This window comes from Amblyomma americanum, chromosome 1 (assembly GCF_052857255.1).
Source record: "Amblyomma americanum isolate KBUSLIRL-KWMA chromosome 1, ASM5285725v1, whole genome shotgun sequence".
NCBI classification, from domain to species: domain Eukaryota; kingdom Metazoa; phylum Arthropoda; class Arachnida; order Ixodida; family Ixodidae; genus Amblyomma; species Amblyomma americanum.
Genome location: NC_135497.1, coordinates 332,408,772 through 332,428,143, shown reverse-complemented (window position 1 = coordinate 332,428,143; position 19,372 = coordinate 332,408,772). Strand labels below are relative to the sequence as shown.

The 19,372-nt window shown below is 46.6% G+C and overlaps 1 protein-coding gene across 1 annotated transcript; it reads right to left on the bottom strand.

Moving 5' to 3' along the window:
* Positions 1 to 8,409: 8,409 nt before the first annotated feature.
* On the bottom strand, positions 8,410 to 18,919 carry LOC144120952 (cholesterol 7-desaturase nvd 1-like). The gene is made up of 5 exons (XM_077653784.1): positions 18,767 to 18,919; positions 17,649 to 17,769; positions 12,493 to 12,681; positions 10,596 to 11,200; positions 8,410 to 8,620 (listed from the first exon to the last, which is right to left on the bottom strand). The coding sequence occupies exons 1-5, from the start codon at positions 18,917 to 18,919 to the stop codon at positions 8,456 to 8,458; spliced, it is 1,233 nt and encodes a 410-aa protein (XP_077509910.1). The 3' UTR covers positions 8,410 to 8,455.
* Between the last annotated feature and the right edge of the window lie 453 nt (positions 18,920 to 19,372).

Sequence of the window (19,372 nt, the reverse complement as noted above, 5' to 3'; positions counted from 1 at the left end):
GGGGGGGGTACGGAGGTGGCCTGCACTTGCATCTTGCCGGCGTGACCACTGATTTGTTGACTACCGGTTTCCGCTTTCCAGCCGCGTTTTCGGTCTTTGGCAGTGGCGCCCCGGATTGGTCGGATTGCAAAGACGTCGCACAAATGACATCGCGGCAGTTGATTTTTCGCAAGAGCTTTGAATGCGCAGGTGTTTCGGGACTTTCATTTGTGATTTTCTCGGCAACGCAGCCACCTTTCCGCGCTGAAAAAAAAAAGTCGCTTGTGTTCCTGAGGAATAAACTATCCTTCCTGCTTAGTTTGTTTTTTTCTTTTCTTTTTGGCCTCCTTTTATAAAACCTAGCACGATTTAAGAAAAAGCATTTTCTACCTTATCAGAGCATGTTGCTGCGCTTGTACCTGAGAAGCATATATGTGTGTAAAGCAAAGTCACCCGCTCGTGAGAGGATGGGAAGAGCGGTTAGTTTTGATTTTTCTCGTGCTTTCAGCTAATAATAATAATAATTGGTTTTGGGGGAAAGGAAATGGCGCAGTATCTGTCTCATATATCGTTGGACACCTGAACCGCGCCGTAAGGAAAGGGATAAAGGAGGGAGTGAAAGAAGAAAGGAAGAAGAGGTGCCGTAGTGGAGGGCTCCGGAATAATTTCGACCACCTGGGGATCTTTAACGTGCACTGACATCGCACAGCACATGGGCGCCTTAGCGTTTTTCCTCCATAAAAACGCAGCCGCCGCGGTCGGGTTCGAACCCGGGAACTCCTCCGGATCAGTAGTCGAGCGCCCTAACCACTGAGCCACCGCGGCGGGTGCTTTCAGCTCCCACATTCATTTTCAGGCTAACCACCAAGCCCTGACGTCCGCATCTGAGAACACTTAAAGCATGGATCCCCACATTAAACATTATTGCCAAGGCAAAAAGGTTTAAGTTGCATTAATGTCGCCAGTGAAGGTGAAAAAATTTCCAAATTATCAAAAGGCCAAGCCAGCAGTCGGGGAATAAAGAACGTGAAAACATGCATATCACATGCGCTTTTGATTTTTTTTTCCTACACCAACTTTTCTTGCCGTCTTCAATGGGAAAAAGCACGAAAGTGTATGGTGCCGATATCAGTACGGGCGCCTTCTGTGCCAATTTCACTTTTGATCTCGGGTATTCTCATCAGTATAGAGCTTCAAAATATATTGTTTGTTTTCCTCATTTGAAGCCACCGGGAATGAAAAGGTTGGCAGGGATGAAGTCGGTACATTGCTGTGTTGGTTGCATGCGTCAAGCTTTGAACTCGGGAGAGCACACATATGTGAACAGGGCTAGTGCTGACAACAGTAATAGCAGTAATAGTAGCACTACTTGTAGTAAGCGTAATAGCAGTAGTATAGTCCTTGCTACTAGTAGTATACTAGTCTCATCAGAATACGAGAGGCATTTTCACTTTGTTGCATAAATTTTGTTTGCATCTTTGCAAATGTGATAATTTTGGCAAGTAACCCACTTGGCCCTACTGTTAATTCAGATCGCATTTTCGACCTTTACTGTCTGTCTCTGTTAAATCACTGACACCCTCTGCAGGCTAAGCTGCACATCATATGATATTTGTAGGCCTCACATATTATGACGGAAAGGTTGACGACAGGTTGATCCTATTGTAAGCTGTGCGCGCGCTACGAGATTAACCAAGACTGCGGAGCACTTGCCTGCAAATTAGACAAGGTAGTGCGGCAGGCATCCTATTGATTCTACGCGGGTACTGTCATATACCACATATAAGAGAATTGCTAGAGGCTAGCGTACGCGAATGGGGTAGCTCATTCAACACAACGACTGGAAACAGCGCAGCGCTCGAGAAGGGAGACGAAGACGAGGCACACAAAGGCGCTGGCTTTGAAGTGGTCTTTAATGGAACATGCACATGTCGCACTGAACATGGTCAGCTTGGAACACCAAACGGATCTATATTCTTCTTTTGCAAAGCATTACGAAGTAGGAAGAAATTGTTCAGACTTTTCAGATTTTTGTAATATTTATGTTACGACTGCACAGAAGAAACCCTTCTCCCCGGTGATTATAATTATGCAACTACTGTGGTGCTCTCACCTGCACATAATGTGGTTCTGCGCTTCTTTCAAGTATACCCACTGATACTTTTTTCTGGTGGTTTATATCATAAGAAATCGCTGTGCAAAGAAATCAGCAGGTTTGAGAGCTGTTAGCGTGCTCATTCTTTCAAACAAGCAAACGAAACCATACGCTCTGGAGAACTTCCTCAAAACATGGGGACACAAATTAAAAAAAAAACAATTTTCTTCGTTAATTTGTCATGCGTGGTTTCAAAAATTCCACATCTTGGCGTAACACCTCGAGATACTCCACGAGCTCACTAGACGAGCTCACTCGAGGGAATTCCTATTTTAGGTTTTTCCTCTTCGCCCGTGAACTAAATAGGAAAAAGCCGTGGTACCGGTGGCGCCATCTGCGCCCACTGGAAAAGTGAGCGCCCTACCGTTAGCTACAGACAGTGGTGCCCGTTAACACCATGTTTCGTGATTTATACAGGGTTGAAACGCATTATAGAGCAGAGTAGAGGGGGGTTTGATTTAGCGTACAGACGACAAGGCTTAACAATAGCCCAGTGTCTTCCGGGTTTAGAGGGCGCGGTTGATGTGGAACTTTTTGCACCTATCCAAGGCGAGTTACAATTCATTTCAGATATCTGTGAGAATTAAGGGAGAAGCAAACATTGGGTACGATTTCATTGTTGAGAAAATGGACTTTATAGTACTTAACGTTGCAGTACTGGAACAGTATCAGTACAGGGACGTGAAATACCGCACGTAGAGATGTATAAATATCTCGAGTATGGAGTGGTGAAGAAAGAAAATATTCCAACACCCATGAAGAACATGCCTCAAGACGAAAACAAAAAGGAAAGCGGCCATATTGAAGCATGTGGGAATATACAATAGACATGAAGTAATACCAGGACTAATGAAGGGTGCAATGTTTCCAGGACTGACATTTGCGAACGCATCACTGGGCTTGAAATCCAATGTGCTACAAAGATTAGAGATTAGCCAAAGGGCATTGGGCGGAGTAGCTCTAGGCGCTTATATAAGGACAACCAGCGAACTGCAGAGGTGGATATGGGTCTGCCATCTTTTGAAGCACGGGACGCACAAAGAAAAATATCGTTTGAAGAGAGACTACTAAAAATGCAGGAGAAGAGATGGGCAGCCAAAGTCTGCAGGTATTTGTGCGGTATAAAAACAGGCACGCGATGGAGGAAAAAGACTAGAAAGCATGCGACAGGACTGCGCCGGCTACAAAGTGGAAAGAGAAGTTATCACGAACAGCAAACAGTAAGCCTGTGAAACCGAGCCGGCTAAAAAGGGGAGAAAAAATCGGAACAAAAGAACCATTGAGTGAATACAGAGCAAGAAAGAGTGAAATCCGGAAAGAAACACTGTATGATAATTAAATAGGCTGTACACTTCAATTTTAGGCTAAATTAGGTTACCTTAGAACTAGACAATATAGAAATATGACTAGGAAGATTATATCTGCTTAGCATACGGAAGTAGTGCACAAAACATTAAACATGTTCAGGTTGCCTGTAAAGCTATACATTGAGATATCAAAGAGGACATGGTAAGCATTCCAGTAGCGTTGCGTTTCAAAGTTAGTGAAATCAAAATTAATGCATCAGAAGTACAGACGAACAAGGGTAGACCAGAGCACTAGTGGCGTAAAAGCATATTAGAAAAAATGCATGAACCGTCACGGAAATAAAAATAATAAAGCTCGGAACTTTGTAAAGAGCTTAAAACTGGAAAAAAATACCAGAATAGAATTTATCGTAAAAAAAGGTCCAGGAAAGGTACGCAATAAATAAAGCAGCCATTTCATTTGCTAGGCAAGGTGGCACTGGCCCCAGCCCGACTAGAAAGGGATGCTAGTTTGCAGAGTGGCGCTATCCAGTCGATGAGAAAAGTGGCAACCAAACTTTTCGCAATGAATAAAAAACCATGCCTGTCGAAGGGCACATCGCGCTAGTGTCTGCTTATTTCATTACTGAATTTTTACGTTTTTGTAGCGAAAGCTACACTACGCTAGCCGGAGCGATTTCGCCCGTCTTGGCCATCTGCTCCTACTGCGCAAGCACGAGTTTTGCCTCAGGTGCGCTGCGCGTGACGTCACAGCTGCGCCACCGACTCCGCCGCCTCGCCTTCGCCCCCGCTGCGCGTTGTCGCCAGGACTATGCGCCTTACATAGCATGAGCGTGGAGTCGAATGATACGGGAGGCGATGCGCTCAGCCGCCAGTTGGAAACCATGGAACAAGAGAAGCCTTGCTCGTTATGGCAGTTTTCGCTGCGTATACTAGGCATAGCAGAGGTAAGCCACCGCTCATTTTTTTATCACTTGAATCGGCCTCTATACCCGCCTCCTGAGCAGGTACTTAATGCTGGGTGATCTGTGCTAAACAGAATTATAGAGCCACTTCACGCTGTAGGCCACAGTCGTTACAGCCGAATAAATGTCGAAGAACGCCACATGAGTGGCAAGCGATTCTCCTAACCTAAGTTGCAGCCTGACAATAAAACACAGCCTTCTGTGCAGCTTTTTCCATTCAGCATTCAAGCCTTACATACACCTAAAGAAAGAACAGTGATGTATGTCTAACAAAGATACCTCAGGAAGGAATATGTCACCATAGAATACTTGGATATAAATCGAAACGCCGTGGCGTGTCATGCTCTAAAACCGTGTGCAGGTTACTCCTGGAAGGATAATGTGACTGGGAGGAGAACTTATAAGCGATTCTTCTCACCCAGCTTTTTCCTCGTTTTGACCTGCCGCGGAGGCTCAGTTGATTTTTAATCGGCTTGCTTATCCCTACGTACCTTGTTCGACCGCGGCCGCGGGTTAGTATTTCGATACAGGCGAAATGCAAAAACGCCCGTGTGCTGTGCGATGCCAGTGCACTTTAAAGAACCCCGCGAGGTGGAAATCCGGATCCCTCCACATCAGCTTCTCTCATAGCCGATGTCTCGCTTCAGGACGTTAAGCTCAACAATTCACAATTTTTTTCTCGTTTTTCACCTTTCTTAGCCAAATCTGCATTACTGTTCGAAGGGTCTCTGAAAAAGCTTACAAGGAGAGCACATCAACTCGCTCAATCACTGCATTGTGTTGTCATGAACACCCAAACCAAATAAAGCACTTGTACACGCAGCAGGGAACTCAGAATCACGCGTGAAATTTGGCGAGCCCTACAAGGCGATTATTTCATGCTCGCACCATTCTCCTTCGCTCGCACCTGCGTATACAAGGTGAGAGGTGGCCATTGGTTAGATTCTTTCAGACGTCAGGCAGCTACCGCAGCCGCTGCCAATAAGACATGCAGCTCCGGCGGGTCAGGAAGCTCTGCTCCTGGAGGTGGCACCGTCGGAGGAGCGCCGACCTTCCAGCGTGCAAAAAGTAACGAGTAGAGAGGGAAAGGCGCGAAGACGTTGCAATTCAAATTTTGGATTACAGATAAATCAGCTTCTAGAAAGCGCATTAAAAAAATTATTGCTGGACAATATTCCTGAAGCGGCGCGCTTTAACATCCCAGCCATACCAGAACTTTATTAGAACCCTTTTAAAAGCCCCCTTAAACAAACTGGGAGAGGATTTCTCAGGCTTCGACGTTGCAATCTGAAGAATTTTACCTCCATAGCCGTTTAAATGAGCGATATTCTCATTATGTTGCAGGTAGCGCATAGGTAGAGATTGGGACGGCGCCTTAACTCGATTCCTCACCTCTCATAACATGTAGATAGCTCATGGTAGAGAGAGGGCAGGCATATGGTTTCTTGACACACACACAAAGTCAACAAGAGAGGGGAAAGCCGCAGGGTGCTTGTCCTCCTGTCGAAACGTTGGCAAGCACCCTAAGGCTTTTCCCTTCCTTGTTCACTGTGTGTGTGTAGATAGCTCGGTGCACGAAAGAAAAAAATCAGTGGCGATGAAGGTATTGCAATACAATACAATATTTATTCAACATCTCAGGGATGTTTGGAGCACGGGCGAAAAGCCAGAAGGGTTGACTAAGGCCCGTACCCCAATACATGGAAAGCAGTGTGCAGCTACATGCTGCAGTGGTTAAAAATAAAGAATAAAAAATGGGTGCGATAGGAGAATACAAAAAACAAGTCAAACATGAGCATACATGAAAATAAAGTGCATTGTAATGAAATTATTAGTTTACATGGTGAAGCGTATATATGTTTACCCATACGTACAGCATGATCCAAAGACATCACCAATAAAGAACACAGCAAAAAAGGAAAAAGAAAGGAAAAAGTAAATGCGCAAACAGTTTCAAAATTTAAGACGTGGTGACACTTCAGTCCTATACATAATTATTCCGCAGGCTCTTCAATGAAATAAAGTCAAAATCTGTATTTCTGCCCCTCGCGAAATAATTCAGCAATGTTGGTAGTCTAAATTTTACCATTTTCTTTCCATATCCTGCACGGCATTTGCTCAATTGCCATTCATCTGGGTTGCGCATTGGGTATGTAGGCGTGTGTTTAACGTTCAACCATTAACCATGCTTTAACCTTTTTTTTCAGTTATCCTCGCGCTGTCCTGCAGAGTAGCCCGCACTGAACAGTGAGGAAGTCGGGCTATTATTATTCCGGTGTTTCGCTTCTCAGGTGTACTTCGAGGAGCAGAGAGAGAGGCGAAAACCAAAAAAAATGTCATGTGTTCTGACCACTCGGCCTCCGTTGATAAGCTCTTCTTCTTCAGAGCGCTATCTTGCTCTCTTTCCTCTTTACACTGCTACTTTTCTTCACTGCACATCGCTCAGACTTTATGAAGAAACGCAGGGCGGTACTCGAGGCCCACAGCGAAAAGTAGTTTCCGTTGCAGGTACACGCCGTCTGTTGCAAAAGTTTGCAGTCAACCGCGGCATAGAAATGTACGGCGCGGTGGGTTATAAAGTTTTGCGACAGACGAGACAAGCTTCGCACGCTTAATAAGTCTGTCAGCACAGCAGACGCTACCGCTTGGCGTCAAATACAGACAAAGGCACTTTGAAACCTACATAAACACAGCAAAATCTATGCCATCTAGTACCCGGACACCTGCGCCTGGTGTCACACAAGTCCCACACTTTTACACGTTTCGTGGGGGTATGTGGACATGCATGCACCTTTAAAGACGACACGCACACGCGTCTTACGAGCAGTGGGAGGCTCAACTGACTAGCGTACCCTTGGAAGATCAGCTAAAGCTCATCTACCAGGTTCGTGAAGCAGCCCGGGTCACTCGAGTTCTGGAATGAGGACCGCACTCATCTAATCGTCAAGCAACTCTCAAGAAAAGTTCCTCAGTAAAGTTTGTTTTCTTTCTCTCTCTATCGCACGCGTACCACCAATACCATCTTGAAAAAGTTTGAACGACGCGTTTCATGAGGGAGCGCCAGAAAGCGTTCAGCCATTCACCGATAGTTGCGGTGAGCGAAATCCCAAGAAGGGTGTTTGTGAGTGCGGTGCGTCTGCGTGGGAACGTCACGTGTGTCGGCCGCGCCGCGTAGAACGGGTGTTCGCGCAAGTGGGGGCGGCAAATGCGAAGAGGAGGAAATTGTGGCATAGTACCTATGCCCCGCCGTGGGTATGTGCCATTAAGCCCGGGGTCATCATCATCATCATCATCATCATCATCATCATCAAGGAGCGGAAGGCTGGCGTGTTGCTCGGGGCGAGGTGTTGAGGAGAGCAGCGATGGAGGATGCGTGGCATTTACGCGCGGAGGCGGCAGGTGACGGACGGCAGGCATGTGCTGCCGTGGGCCTCCCTCGGATCTGCAACGCTAGGCCTCCTTCCTCCTGCAGTGTGCCGTCGTGCCCATCACTCGTTCCTGTATCGCCCATCTCTTGTGGACGTTGGCGTCCAACCTTCTGCTGCTCTGGCGTCGTGAACCTTTTCGCATTCGCTCCGCCGGCAACCTCGAACCTGCGGCGCCGCACACGTCGACGCCTCATCTGCGGCCAACTGGCTTTCTCGACAGCGTGGCGTCGTGGTTCCCTCGCTTCCCTGCGATGCTTCTCGCCTTACCTACCAGCGTCTGACCCAGCCTCCACTACACCACCTCTTCGCCAGGAAGCTGGCTGGACGATTAACGCCTTCTTTTGTTACTAGTGCAGAGTGAGGGGTGGTTACGCTTTTTATCATTTTTTATCTGTCATGTACTTACGTGTTTCGCTTTATTTTGAATACGGCTTCGTCGTCGTCCCTTTTAGTCCTGTGTTATGTATTGAACCCGCCCACGAAAGCTACACAGGAACGATGTACGAGCGTGCGTAATAGAGAAAAACGCACTTCTGGTGCCGAAGCCCCAAATAGCTGAATACGCTTCGCTTCAGTTTGCCTCCTCCGGGTGGCGTTAGTCTAGCACGGGCTCCAGGCCGGTTACCACTGCAAACTCTGCTCTCGGACATCCTGCCACGTGGGGCTGTTAGCGCTGTAGAACTGCTCGTACCACCTCCGGAACTTTGGGAGTCCGTTCTCCTCCTTGACGAGGCTCGGGTTCTTGAGTACGATCTTGTTCGCCATGATTATGAAGTCTCTTTCCAGCTGGAAAAAGATTTTAAACAACCACGTAAAAATTCCATAGGCAACACCAATTATTTGCACTAAGCGGCCGCATGCAATACTGCTTGCGTTTAACTCTTGCTGCGTCCACCAAATTTTCTTACAACTTCAATTAAATTTACCCAGGAGATTCAATGTGCGGTTGTTTCGGAGTCCTTTATCGACTTTTTCTGGTAACTGACTCTCCCCGTAGGTTTTACGTTGGGACAGAACCTCCCACTATACGGGAATTGTCACCGTCTATAAGGGGCAGCGAGCCTCAGCTATATGGGGGGCTGCCTGCGTTTTGCCGCATATCTTGCCCTGCGCTGGCACTGCTCTTACATTATTTCCACGTATTCGCAGCTTGGATGAGTGGCACAAGAAACTAGTAGAATGCAGAGGTCGATAATGGCGGTTCGCTTCAATGCCATCCTGCCAGTTCACCCGTGCATGGCGGAAATTGAGTCAACGGCGGCAAGTTTTAATAAAACCAAACTCGCATACCATGGGAACGCTTACTAACACGCGTAACGGTCCCTGCGTGCTCCTCCTGCGCCGCATGGCGGCGACCAACGTTCTAAGCAGGAGTAGTGGATTGAATAGCCAAAATCGTGGCAGCGGTCACTGATTCGCTCAGCAATACACATATACGGGGGATGGGTCATTTTGCATGACGCGTCCAAGGCTCTCAAGAAACCGATGCGCTTGATGCAGTTAGTTGAAAAGGGGGCCGCACTGTTCAAAGTTACCAAGTACAAGCTGAGGATTTTTCACTCTCAATCTCTTTAAACATCTAAAATCCCGCGGAACATCTATTCAGCCAATTTTTGGTGTGAAAACGAAACCACGAACGAAATGATCTTGTCAGCGGTATCTTCACTGCTAATGTGAGCGCCGCGATGTGAAAACAGCACACGATATCAAAATTTTCGCGGAAAGAGTGAGTGTTTCCAACACCATGCGCTTCAGTTGCTTTCTTCTACAGGTAGTGGAGACAGCGCGCTAATCTAGATGCAGCATCAACCGCTACCAGTGCGCCTGAGCAGACGGAGTCTTGTACACTTTCAGTGCTCCTTGTACTTCATGTGCAACGCAGGGAAAAAAGTTCACAATGACAAAAACTAGCAAAAATTGCACCACTTGTTCTTCTAAGCGGTCTGCATATTTTATGACCAGCTTCCAGAAAGCTTATAATGGTCTAAATACTATTCGTTATCGTTTTCTATAAGATATAAAGTCGCCTGCAAGAAGAAGGCCTGTCCCTAGAATTCGAATGTTACCGCTGTCTCATCTCTTCTGTCACCAAACCCCTGCAAGATTCCCAACCTCAATAATCCGCTTCCTCCTAAGCCGCCTTGGCTATGTCTACCTTCTCGTTGCGCCTGGTATATTACCCTGAGAAGTCCCTGGTATTCTGGTCTGCATATCAGATGTCCCGCCTTAACTAACTTCACCCTCTTAATTCTATCTAGGATTTTACTGATTGCATTCTACGAAAATATGCACTTCAGAACTTTGCAGTGGCGTGACTCGAATAATTTGATTCGTTATTTTTTTTATGAGGGCTGCTGTTCACAAGAAATATATGCCAGTTGTCATGCATCCGCGATACGTTGAGGCATCACTATACGTGCGCCCTTAATAGGAGTTCGTCGAAGAACGTCAGTTGAGGGCGAGACAAAAATGCGGATTGAAGCAAGGATCCTTCCTTCATCCCGTTCTTTCCCCATTTACGTCCCCTCTTCCATCCCCCCCCCCCCCAGCGCAGGGTAGCCAACCAGACCGTTTTGTTTGCTAACCTGCCTGCCTTTCCTTAAATTCAATTTCTGTCTCTCTTCATTCCTTACATCATGGAGGATTACGCTGTGTTCTTATATCACACTGCCTGTTTGTGTTATTGCGACAACACGACTTGTCAAGAGCGACACTGTTCATTGTTCTGAATTCGGGAACGTTGTGAAACATAAGCGCTCACCATGTTTGCGGATCCAACTTCCATCCCCATGCACGCCACCCATGCGAATAGACCAGGCTTGGCGAATATTCGGTGCACAATGTGCTGACGAAAGGGTCCCTCAGGGGTCATCGACATGACAGACACGAAACGGCCGAACACCGTCTTGGAGCGCACGACGGACAGGTACGGGCCAAACTGCAAGATGGTGCCGCGACATCGCAACAGCGGGAGTGTCCAGCCGAAGACTGACATATCGAAAGTGAATGGTGCGCACGCACTGAAACCTCTAGGTTCCCAGGATGCTTCCCAAAACACGGACAGGAAGCGGCTCTTCCAGGAACCGGGCGTGGCCGCCTGACGCGCGTACTCGTCGGCCGACAGCAGCCAGGATGCCTGGTGGACGCAGTTGAGGTGCGCTGTGTCCGCCGCGTTCTCAGCGATGTCCTGGACGTGGCCATAACTGGTCGTCTCGAAGCTCGACATCTGTCTAAAGGAGCCGCTGCTAAGCTCGGCGATATCTTCGAGCACCCACTCAGGCTGTTCGCCGTCAGCGTGGAACCATACGAAGATCAGGCCGTACGTTTCTCGGCAGGTCCAGGTTTTCACTTTCGTGAACGCTGGGACTGGAGGAAAGAATAGAATGAGAGACAAACGAAAAATGTACATCTAATTTTCTATGATAGCTGTTGAGAGCGCGTTTCCCGGTTGTGCGACGTTGTTGGTGTAACGCCAAGGAGAAACGAGGAGAAAAAGGGAGTGGCGCCGTTCGCCGCGCTACGGATTCGCGGCCTCCTTTTTTGCGCAGCGGCGAGAACTAGCGCATGCACCCTACGCGACTCTAAAAAAAAGAGGGGAAGGCGCCACTGCATTGCGGGGCAAATGGTGCCTTCACCACCGCAGCCATCTGTCGCTGAATGCCGCGTTAGGCAGGCGTGGTAACCGTCGGCGAGTTTTTGGTATTGAGTGTAGCCGTTACAACGTCGAACAAACTGGGTAAAATATTATTGGGGTACAGTGAAACTCACGCCCTAGTGTAATAATATTTTTCGCCAAGTGCGTTCACGGCAGTATTTAAATTGCGGGGTTTCCCGTACCGAAGGGAGACATGGGATATATGAGGGGCGCCGTAGTGAAGGCCTCCGGATTAATTTAAACCACCTGGGGCTCTTTAGCGCGCTCTGACATCGCACAACACGCGGACGTCTTCGTATTCTACCTGCATCGAAATACGGCTGCCGTGGCCGGGATCGGCCCCCAAACAGCCACTGAGCCACCGCTGCGGGACCCGCCTTCATAGAAATCACAAAATACGAAAAAATTGATTTCCAAAATTGCCTTTCAGAAGAGTTAATGAGAGTGAATTTTTATGGAGCAACGGCATCTGCGGCCAAAGAGCCCCATGGCACAAGGTATTTTCGTTTTGCTCAAGGTGAGGTAAAAGACCCATTTCCCAAGCATTTCACCCTGTTTAAACCGAGCACCAGGCCAGGGGAACCTTGTAGCCGTTGTATCACCGGTGGGTCCCAGGCGGCAATGGGAATCGAACCCCGTACCTCCCGCATGTGAGGCGGATGCTCAACCACTAGCTTTCAGAAAAGTTAAAGGGCACAGTAACGGTCCCACTTTATGTGGTCACCCGGGTGTCACCCGGGTGAATTTCAAACAGCGAATGGCAATCTGGTAAACAACTAGTGACAGGACGATCACCTGACTGAGCCTCCAGCGCCCGACATCAGTTGCAAAACTCAAGACTTTGCTTTGCAGTATTCATTGATAAAAAAAAAAACACGCTCATGGTATTCTTGCCTAAACACGCACATTTAGGCTTGAATAGATAAGTATACAGTAGGTATGTACGGAACCAAGAAATCTATACAGAGCAACAACCTTAATGTTAGGTGCAATGAGTGCGTACTCGTGCTGACGTAAGGCACGTGCGCGCATGCCCCTGTGTCCGCCTGGAACCGCCACCCGTGGAAGGGGCACTCGATGCAGTCTCCCACCACGCGGCCCATGACGCCCAGGTGGGCGCCCAGGTGCGGGCAGTACGCGTCCATCACGTGGGCCACCCCGTCCTCGGTGCGGAAGGCCACCAGGTCCTTTCCTAAACACGACCGAAAAGAAGCCTAACGTGAAGCGGAAGAAAAAATAGGAGTGAAGGCAGAATACCGAAGAATCGCGAAAATTAGCGTCTCACTTAGAAGCGAATATACGCAACGCATCTTTTTTATCTAGAGTTTATAATTTATGAGGCCAATACTTTGCGACCGCCATCATCAGCACAGGAGCAAGGCTGAGTGGTGGGGCTGCTCGCGAATCTTGTTCAGAATGTGGAAAACAAGCCTCAAACGGCACTACACAAGACAGAGAAGAGCACAGGACAACAGGTTTCCTTTTTGTTTATTTTTATTTTCTCCTAAGATATAGGTGAAAGCGACGGCTTGAACTTCATTAACCTTATCAGAAGGTGAACTTCGCAAGCGACCACAGGCGCATTCAAACCTGGTGCACACTCCGAACCAAGTGATACTGTTTTTTTTCTCTTCTGTAGAGCAAGAACCGGATGGCTAAAATAAATCGGGGAAGGGGTTATATGTATGATCAGTTCGACGTGGTAGTTGCAGACTTGTGACTAACTTTCTAGATTTGGGGGTGGGAGGGGGAGCGAAGAGTAGTGAAAACAGTTGTGTTGTGACACAATTGTGAAACAATTCCATGTTTCACTCTGAATGTCGTAATTCGTCTAGTTGATGCTAACAGCGGCAAGCATGAAGCCTTCTCCAGTTAGCGAAACTGCTACCGTCAGTGCATGGCACGATATAGAGAAAAGTTATTGAAATGAATCTAACGAACGATGCATTTCTTCACATGCTTATCAATTCTTAATTCGTCTAGTTGACACTAACAGTGGCAAGCATGAAGTCTTCTCCAGTTAGCAAAACTGCCCCCGTCAGTATACGGCACAATATAGAGAAAAGTAACTGAAATGAATCTAACGAACGACGCATTTTTTCACATGCTAATCAATTCTGGTCGTATCTTACTGTCTTCTTTTCGAAGAGATGACTTTCTCGCCAGCTTCAAGAGAATTCGAATGTGTCCGAAGTAGCCGTATTGTTCTTGTTTTATTTGCGGCACCAAACTGCATGTCCAGCTTTCTCGGGCAAAAATTTTGAAAATAGGAAACTTTTGAGACACTGTTATGCAAATGTTGAAGTTATGTAGTCGTTAAATATTCTGATATGCAGACAAACCTTTCTTTTAAAGTGTTTCCATCGACCACATCAAACAGTTAAGACTGCTTTACTGAGGATACCAAAACGTGAATAGAAAAAGAAATATAAGACTGCCGTGCGGTCAGCTGCGGACATATTGATTCTTATAGTGAAATCTTACATTATATGAAAAAATTGCGTTCATAAAATGTTTCCCGCTGAAAAATGCTTTTTTCCAGAATTGCTGGGTATGTGGGATTTTTCGATCCGACATTTAGCACATCAAATATTCAAAAAACCTGTTCAGAGGACTGCTGACTAAAGCAAGGAGAAACACCTGGCGGCGAAGCCGAGAAGAAAATAGTCAACCACATGGTTAATTTAATCGAAAGAACACGTTCCGAAGATCTCGGGTTGAGTTCAAGTGCTAAGCGTAAACAAGTGAGTTTGCAGCAGCGTTTCCTGGTCGTGATGCAGTTTCTCGTTTGACGCTACCTCTAAGACATTTTACCAGTTGCCGTAGGCACTATGTTCATTGAAACGCTTTGTAAGTTCTATCGCACTGTGAAGTTCGCAGAACCGTGACGACAAGGCGGCGAGCGAAGCATGTGATGATCCTGTCACGAATAATAGGATCTTTGTTGCCAGCCAAGCCATGGGTCAGAGATATTTTTTTAAAGTACAGTGCGAAAAAATAGTTCCAATAACTCTTGCACACAGCTCTCTGAATTGGAGTTTAGAGTAGCTCGACAAACTCTGCCCAGATTAGTAAATATACCACGTGTTTCAAGGAAGCCCGCCACTAATTTTTAAACACTAGTTTTTGGAGCTAAGAAGACTGGTTTTCAGCAAATAAATACCTGTGTTTGCGGACGTGCGAAAACCAGCGAATCATGTTAACTGGTAATGCGGTTAAGTAAATTATAATACTTAAAGTTTTAAATACTATAGATAGGCACTTGGTTAGATAGGCAATGGGCGGCATCAGGAGCAAGTGCGGAAAGAGCAGTACCCTGAGCAGCCGGCCTTGATGCGCATGCGCCTTCGCCTTCGATTTGCCGACTCTCGGCCGCAGCGCTTCGGCAAGTGCGGCGGCCACGCGCTCCTGTGTTCCCTTTCATACTGAGCGACCCTGTAGGCCTTTTTAAAGTGCCAGAAAGAGTGCATAGTGGCAAATAAATAAGGTTAACAGAAGTGACAGATGACCGGAGTGGCGGAATCGCACCGTGCGGCACTTTCGATATCTTCATTTTTTATCATTTTTATTACTACTTTACAGTATGCAGTCTTTTCACCAAAGAAAAGAGAGAATAAACGATTCTTCGCAGGCAACGATGTCTGTAGAAGTGAAGAATGGGAACCTCCTGGCATCCTCGTTATCACTGTGCTCTTGAACCGCAGCGCCGCACGTTGCCGTTCCGTCGCTTCAATGATCCTCACCTGCGCTAATGAATTAATGAAAAACTTTATTGGTTCCTTTAGGAAGTAGTAGCTGTAGAGGACGAAGTCTTCGTCTTGAAGCTTGGGTCCTCCTTGGCCGTGGGTGGGCCCCTAGTCCAGGGCTCCACTGAGTCGGGCCAACTCGCTTGCGTGTGCTATGAGGGCCCTTTGGACCCCTAGCTCGCAGCTGGTGAGCCGGCTCTCCCATTGCTCCGCACTTGGTGTTTTGTGTTTGTGGAATGCTTGATTTCTTCCGCACTCCCATGTGACATGATATAGTGTTGGTTTTGCTCCGCACCACGGACAGTTGGCGCTATACTGTGTGGGGAACATCTTGTTTAATATGTATAAGTGCGGTGAGCTTTTTTTTTCTCACTACTGTACAAGTAAGCGGAAAAGCCTTCGGACAGTGGATATGGCTAAAATGCGAAATTTTCTAAAACGCAATACATTGCTCAAACGTCAAACGCAAATTTACAGAGTTTTGATTGCACAACACGGCAATCACGAGTAATATGTCATCCAGTGAAAACGACGGCACAGCTGAACTGCAGGAAGCGCTACTTAGTAGCTCATTAGAACCTTGAGCCGTGTCTTTGAAATAAGCTTCAACGCTTGTCGTGCACGGACAACCTTCTACACGAGAGCAAGTCATGTTTATTTCTACTCTCGGATTATTTATAAGCTGCAGATGTGACAAAGGTGATCAGGCACACAGCGAGCTAGGACTAATAGGTACGTAGCATTGAACATCAAAAATTTTAACATTTTTATGTAAGTTGCAGTAATGTTACATGTTACATTAGACCGTTATTTTAATGTTAACAATTATCAAATAACTTTATATGTTGTCTCATTAACTTCCTGCATAGCGTAAAACTCAAAGTAAATATTGTGTTATTTCTGGGTTTAAAATGTTATTATAATGCTAAAGATTAAAAAATAATCTTTTATGTTCTATCGCAAACAGTACTTCAATGTTGAAATTAAACATCGTTTTAATGTGCTCTAAATCTAACGTCATCATAATACTTAAGTCATAACTATTAAACAACATCAGAAATACATTCCAAGCTTTGTGTCCCATAACTTTTCCGACTGTTCTTACAATAAAGAAGTTTATCAGCTACTATTATTTTGCAGTCGATCTCTCGGAATGTACCTGCCATAGATTACATGCACAGCCGCAATATTCTGTTGGAAAACTTTACGTATTACCCATCCATCACTATCACTCCAGGGGAACCTTCAATACTGTCTACATAAGTTTGTCTCCATGGTATCCGTTCGGAAATGATTGAATTTCATGTACGTATTGATTGCGGTGTGCTGTTGAACTAAAGTGTCACCCTCGCTACTGATCTATGCAACATGTAGTGTACCTTACTTCGCAATTCGTGGACCTGCATGCTCTTGTAAGGTTACTTCAGCATTTTAGAGACAGTTGCATTATGTTCTTAAAATATTTAATGAATGTCAGGTTAAGGTAATTCCAACGATGACTTGCAACGTTTCAGAAACGTTCAAAAAGTACAATAAAGAAAAATATGAACACTGTCAAAAACAAAAAGAGAAACCTCATTGCAACGTCTCGCTGCTACTTGGTTATATGCCAACTTCAGGGAACACTATTAGGTAACCAGGCAAACGCTGAAAGATGCCTGTTCTCATGGAGAGCTATCCTGCTATGCGCTCCCTGGATGAGCTGGCACGCGCCATTTTATAGGCGTGCATAGTGCAAACAAAAAGAAATTCACACTATTTCTACATCTCTTGTACTATCCAGAATTCACTGACGCTGTATCAAGCAAGTCGCAGCCAAGCAGAAGGTGACGCACGTAAGCTGGAGGAACACTGAGGGCAAACTCCATCCAATTGCTGTTCTGAGTTAAATTTCACTCTTTGGCTGCTTTTGTGTGTGGTAGAGTTTGTCCGGCTGCAAAAGACGCATTTATGGCTGAGAGAATTTCATTTAAACATTTCCCTGCCATTCAGTTCAAACCCGTGACGTATACACCGTGAAGGATTGGTTGCCTTCACTTTTAAATGAATGGCGGTATAGCATATTCAACTTCATTAGTGCGCTACTCATGGGTATAGCATAGCCCTTGGAATCCGCGCCAAAATTCGGTGTCAAAACGCGCAGTTTATTACTGAAATCGGCCGGCGATAACGACACCTGTATTTTGTTTTCTTCGTCATTAGTAGCTTATGAAAACTGCCTTTTCAGTGAGAGTGGTCTCTTTGTCGGTAGAATGCCGCAGTCTATCGTTACAGGCCAAATTCAATTTCTGCTCAATGTCTGCCTTTAAGCATACGCCGTACTGGAGAAGGGAAAAACTAATTTGCTGCTGTAAAAAAATATGTAGATAATTCCACAGGCCCGATGGAAAACAGGGCAACGGTTGTCACTGACCTACGGCAGTAACCGGCTTCACTTGGTTGACTCGTAGGTCCGTGGACAGCAGTAGTGGCACCCATCCGTTCGGAAAGACAGGAGGAGCCGAAGAAGGGATGTATTTCCTCTCGTTTCTGAGCTGTTTTAAAGAGCATAAAACAAGACACGTTCACTTCCCAGTTCTTTAGTGCAATAAAAAAAAAAGGGGGGGGGGAAATCTCCTGTAGTTACGAAGAAAAAATACAACCTTCATTTTTTGTGTTCCTTTACATGACTGGGAAAGCACTGTGGTTTCAGCATTGCAGATACACAAACTGCCTCTGTACAGGTTCCGCCTGAGGCAAGCACGTTATGCAAGTGGTCTGGCGGCTCAAGCATGTGACACTGCGCTGTATTTGCCAACGGACCTGGCAGCGGCAGAGCAGGAACACACGTACACAAAAACATGGCGCCTTAATAAAAGACACCTCTGTATCGCGCTGCTCCAGCGCGCTGGCATGTTCACTCTTGAGAGGCGAGCGAAACCGTGGAAGAGTGATTTGTTCCAGCTGTGCCGACAGCTATGCTGCTATTTCATTAGTTTGCGCGAAGAGGCGGCTTCGTTAGGAGCGAATCAGCTTTGTGGCGGGTAAAATTTAAACGAAGCTGACGACTAGATGGTTGTTTCCGTCGGTGCTGATCAGATTTATTTATTTTTTTGTTCCATGCATATAGAAGCCAAAGTTCGTAATTGCACACGTGGCTTAAGAAAACGAAAGCTTTATACTGACATGAAGAAATGTAAGTCAGTCAAGGGTAGTATAGATTTTGCCACGCCACCATCCCAGAAAATTTTGAGAGCTCGTCGGGATACACATGCAGACGCATAATCGGAGCCACTGCTAGTCTCGTGAAGAGGCTTCGATGATGCGGCATTGCATGGAGGCCTGTGCCTAAAGCCCAGCACAGGGACCCCATGTACGCGATGGAGTCAGGAAAGCCCTCGCCGTGGGCTAAGGCAAGCCGACTGACTGTACTTCACAGAGGACACAAAAACCATTGCAAAAGTTCTTGAATTACAGTGAAGAACTGCGCTTAAGATGGCAGCTCAAGCGCGTTCACGCCTAATCTCATGCGAAAGGTTGAAAACACCTTACCTTTCGAACAACCCTTTTTTGCATAAAAAGGCGATGACAGATCCACGCGAGAGCCCCTGCCAGCACTGTCCACAGAATGAAAGCGTATGCACCTTCGGCAAGCCAGCCTGTCGATCCATCGCAGGCGCCGCCGTGCGTCAGCGACGTGTCCATGGCGTAGCCTCCACTGCCGGCTTGAGCAAAGAGACCAGTTGCTCGTTCATCGGATTCTACGGCTCCGTTTGACCTGTAGGCGCGCGAAAGCCGCGCCAAGCAAAAACCAAAAACCAACAAAATCCACGAAGCGGCCATTGACAACCTTGTTTGTTTTCCGGCTCAAGTCACCAGAATCACAAAGGTCGCATGTATAGTGGCAATGCTTTGCTGATCGCGTGACTACAGCTTTAGCAGCTGGGAGCGGTCATTGCCACTCGGCCTTGAATACAAGGCGGCCGCACAACGCGGCAATTTACTGCTCCCCAACAAGAGCTGTGGCGCGCCTGAGGTAGCCGCCTATCGCATGCAGTCAGTCAACTGCTAATATAAAGGAAAAGCCGGGCTTCAAACATGCAGCCAAGGCCAATATTTTGGCGTCTATGGTACAAAATATGAAGCTATATGCCCAAT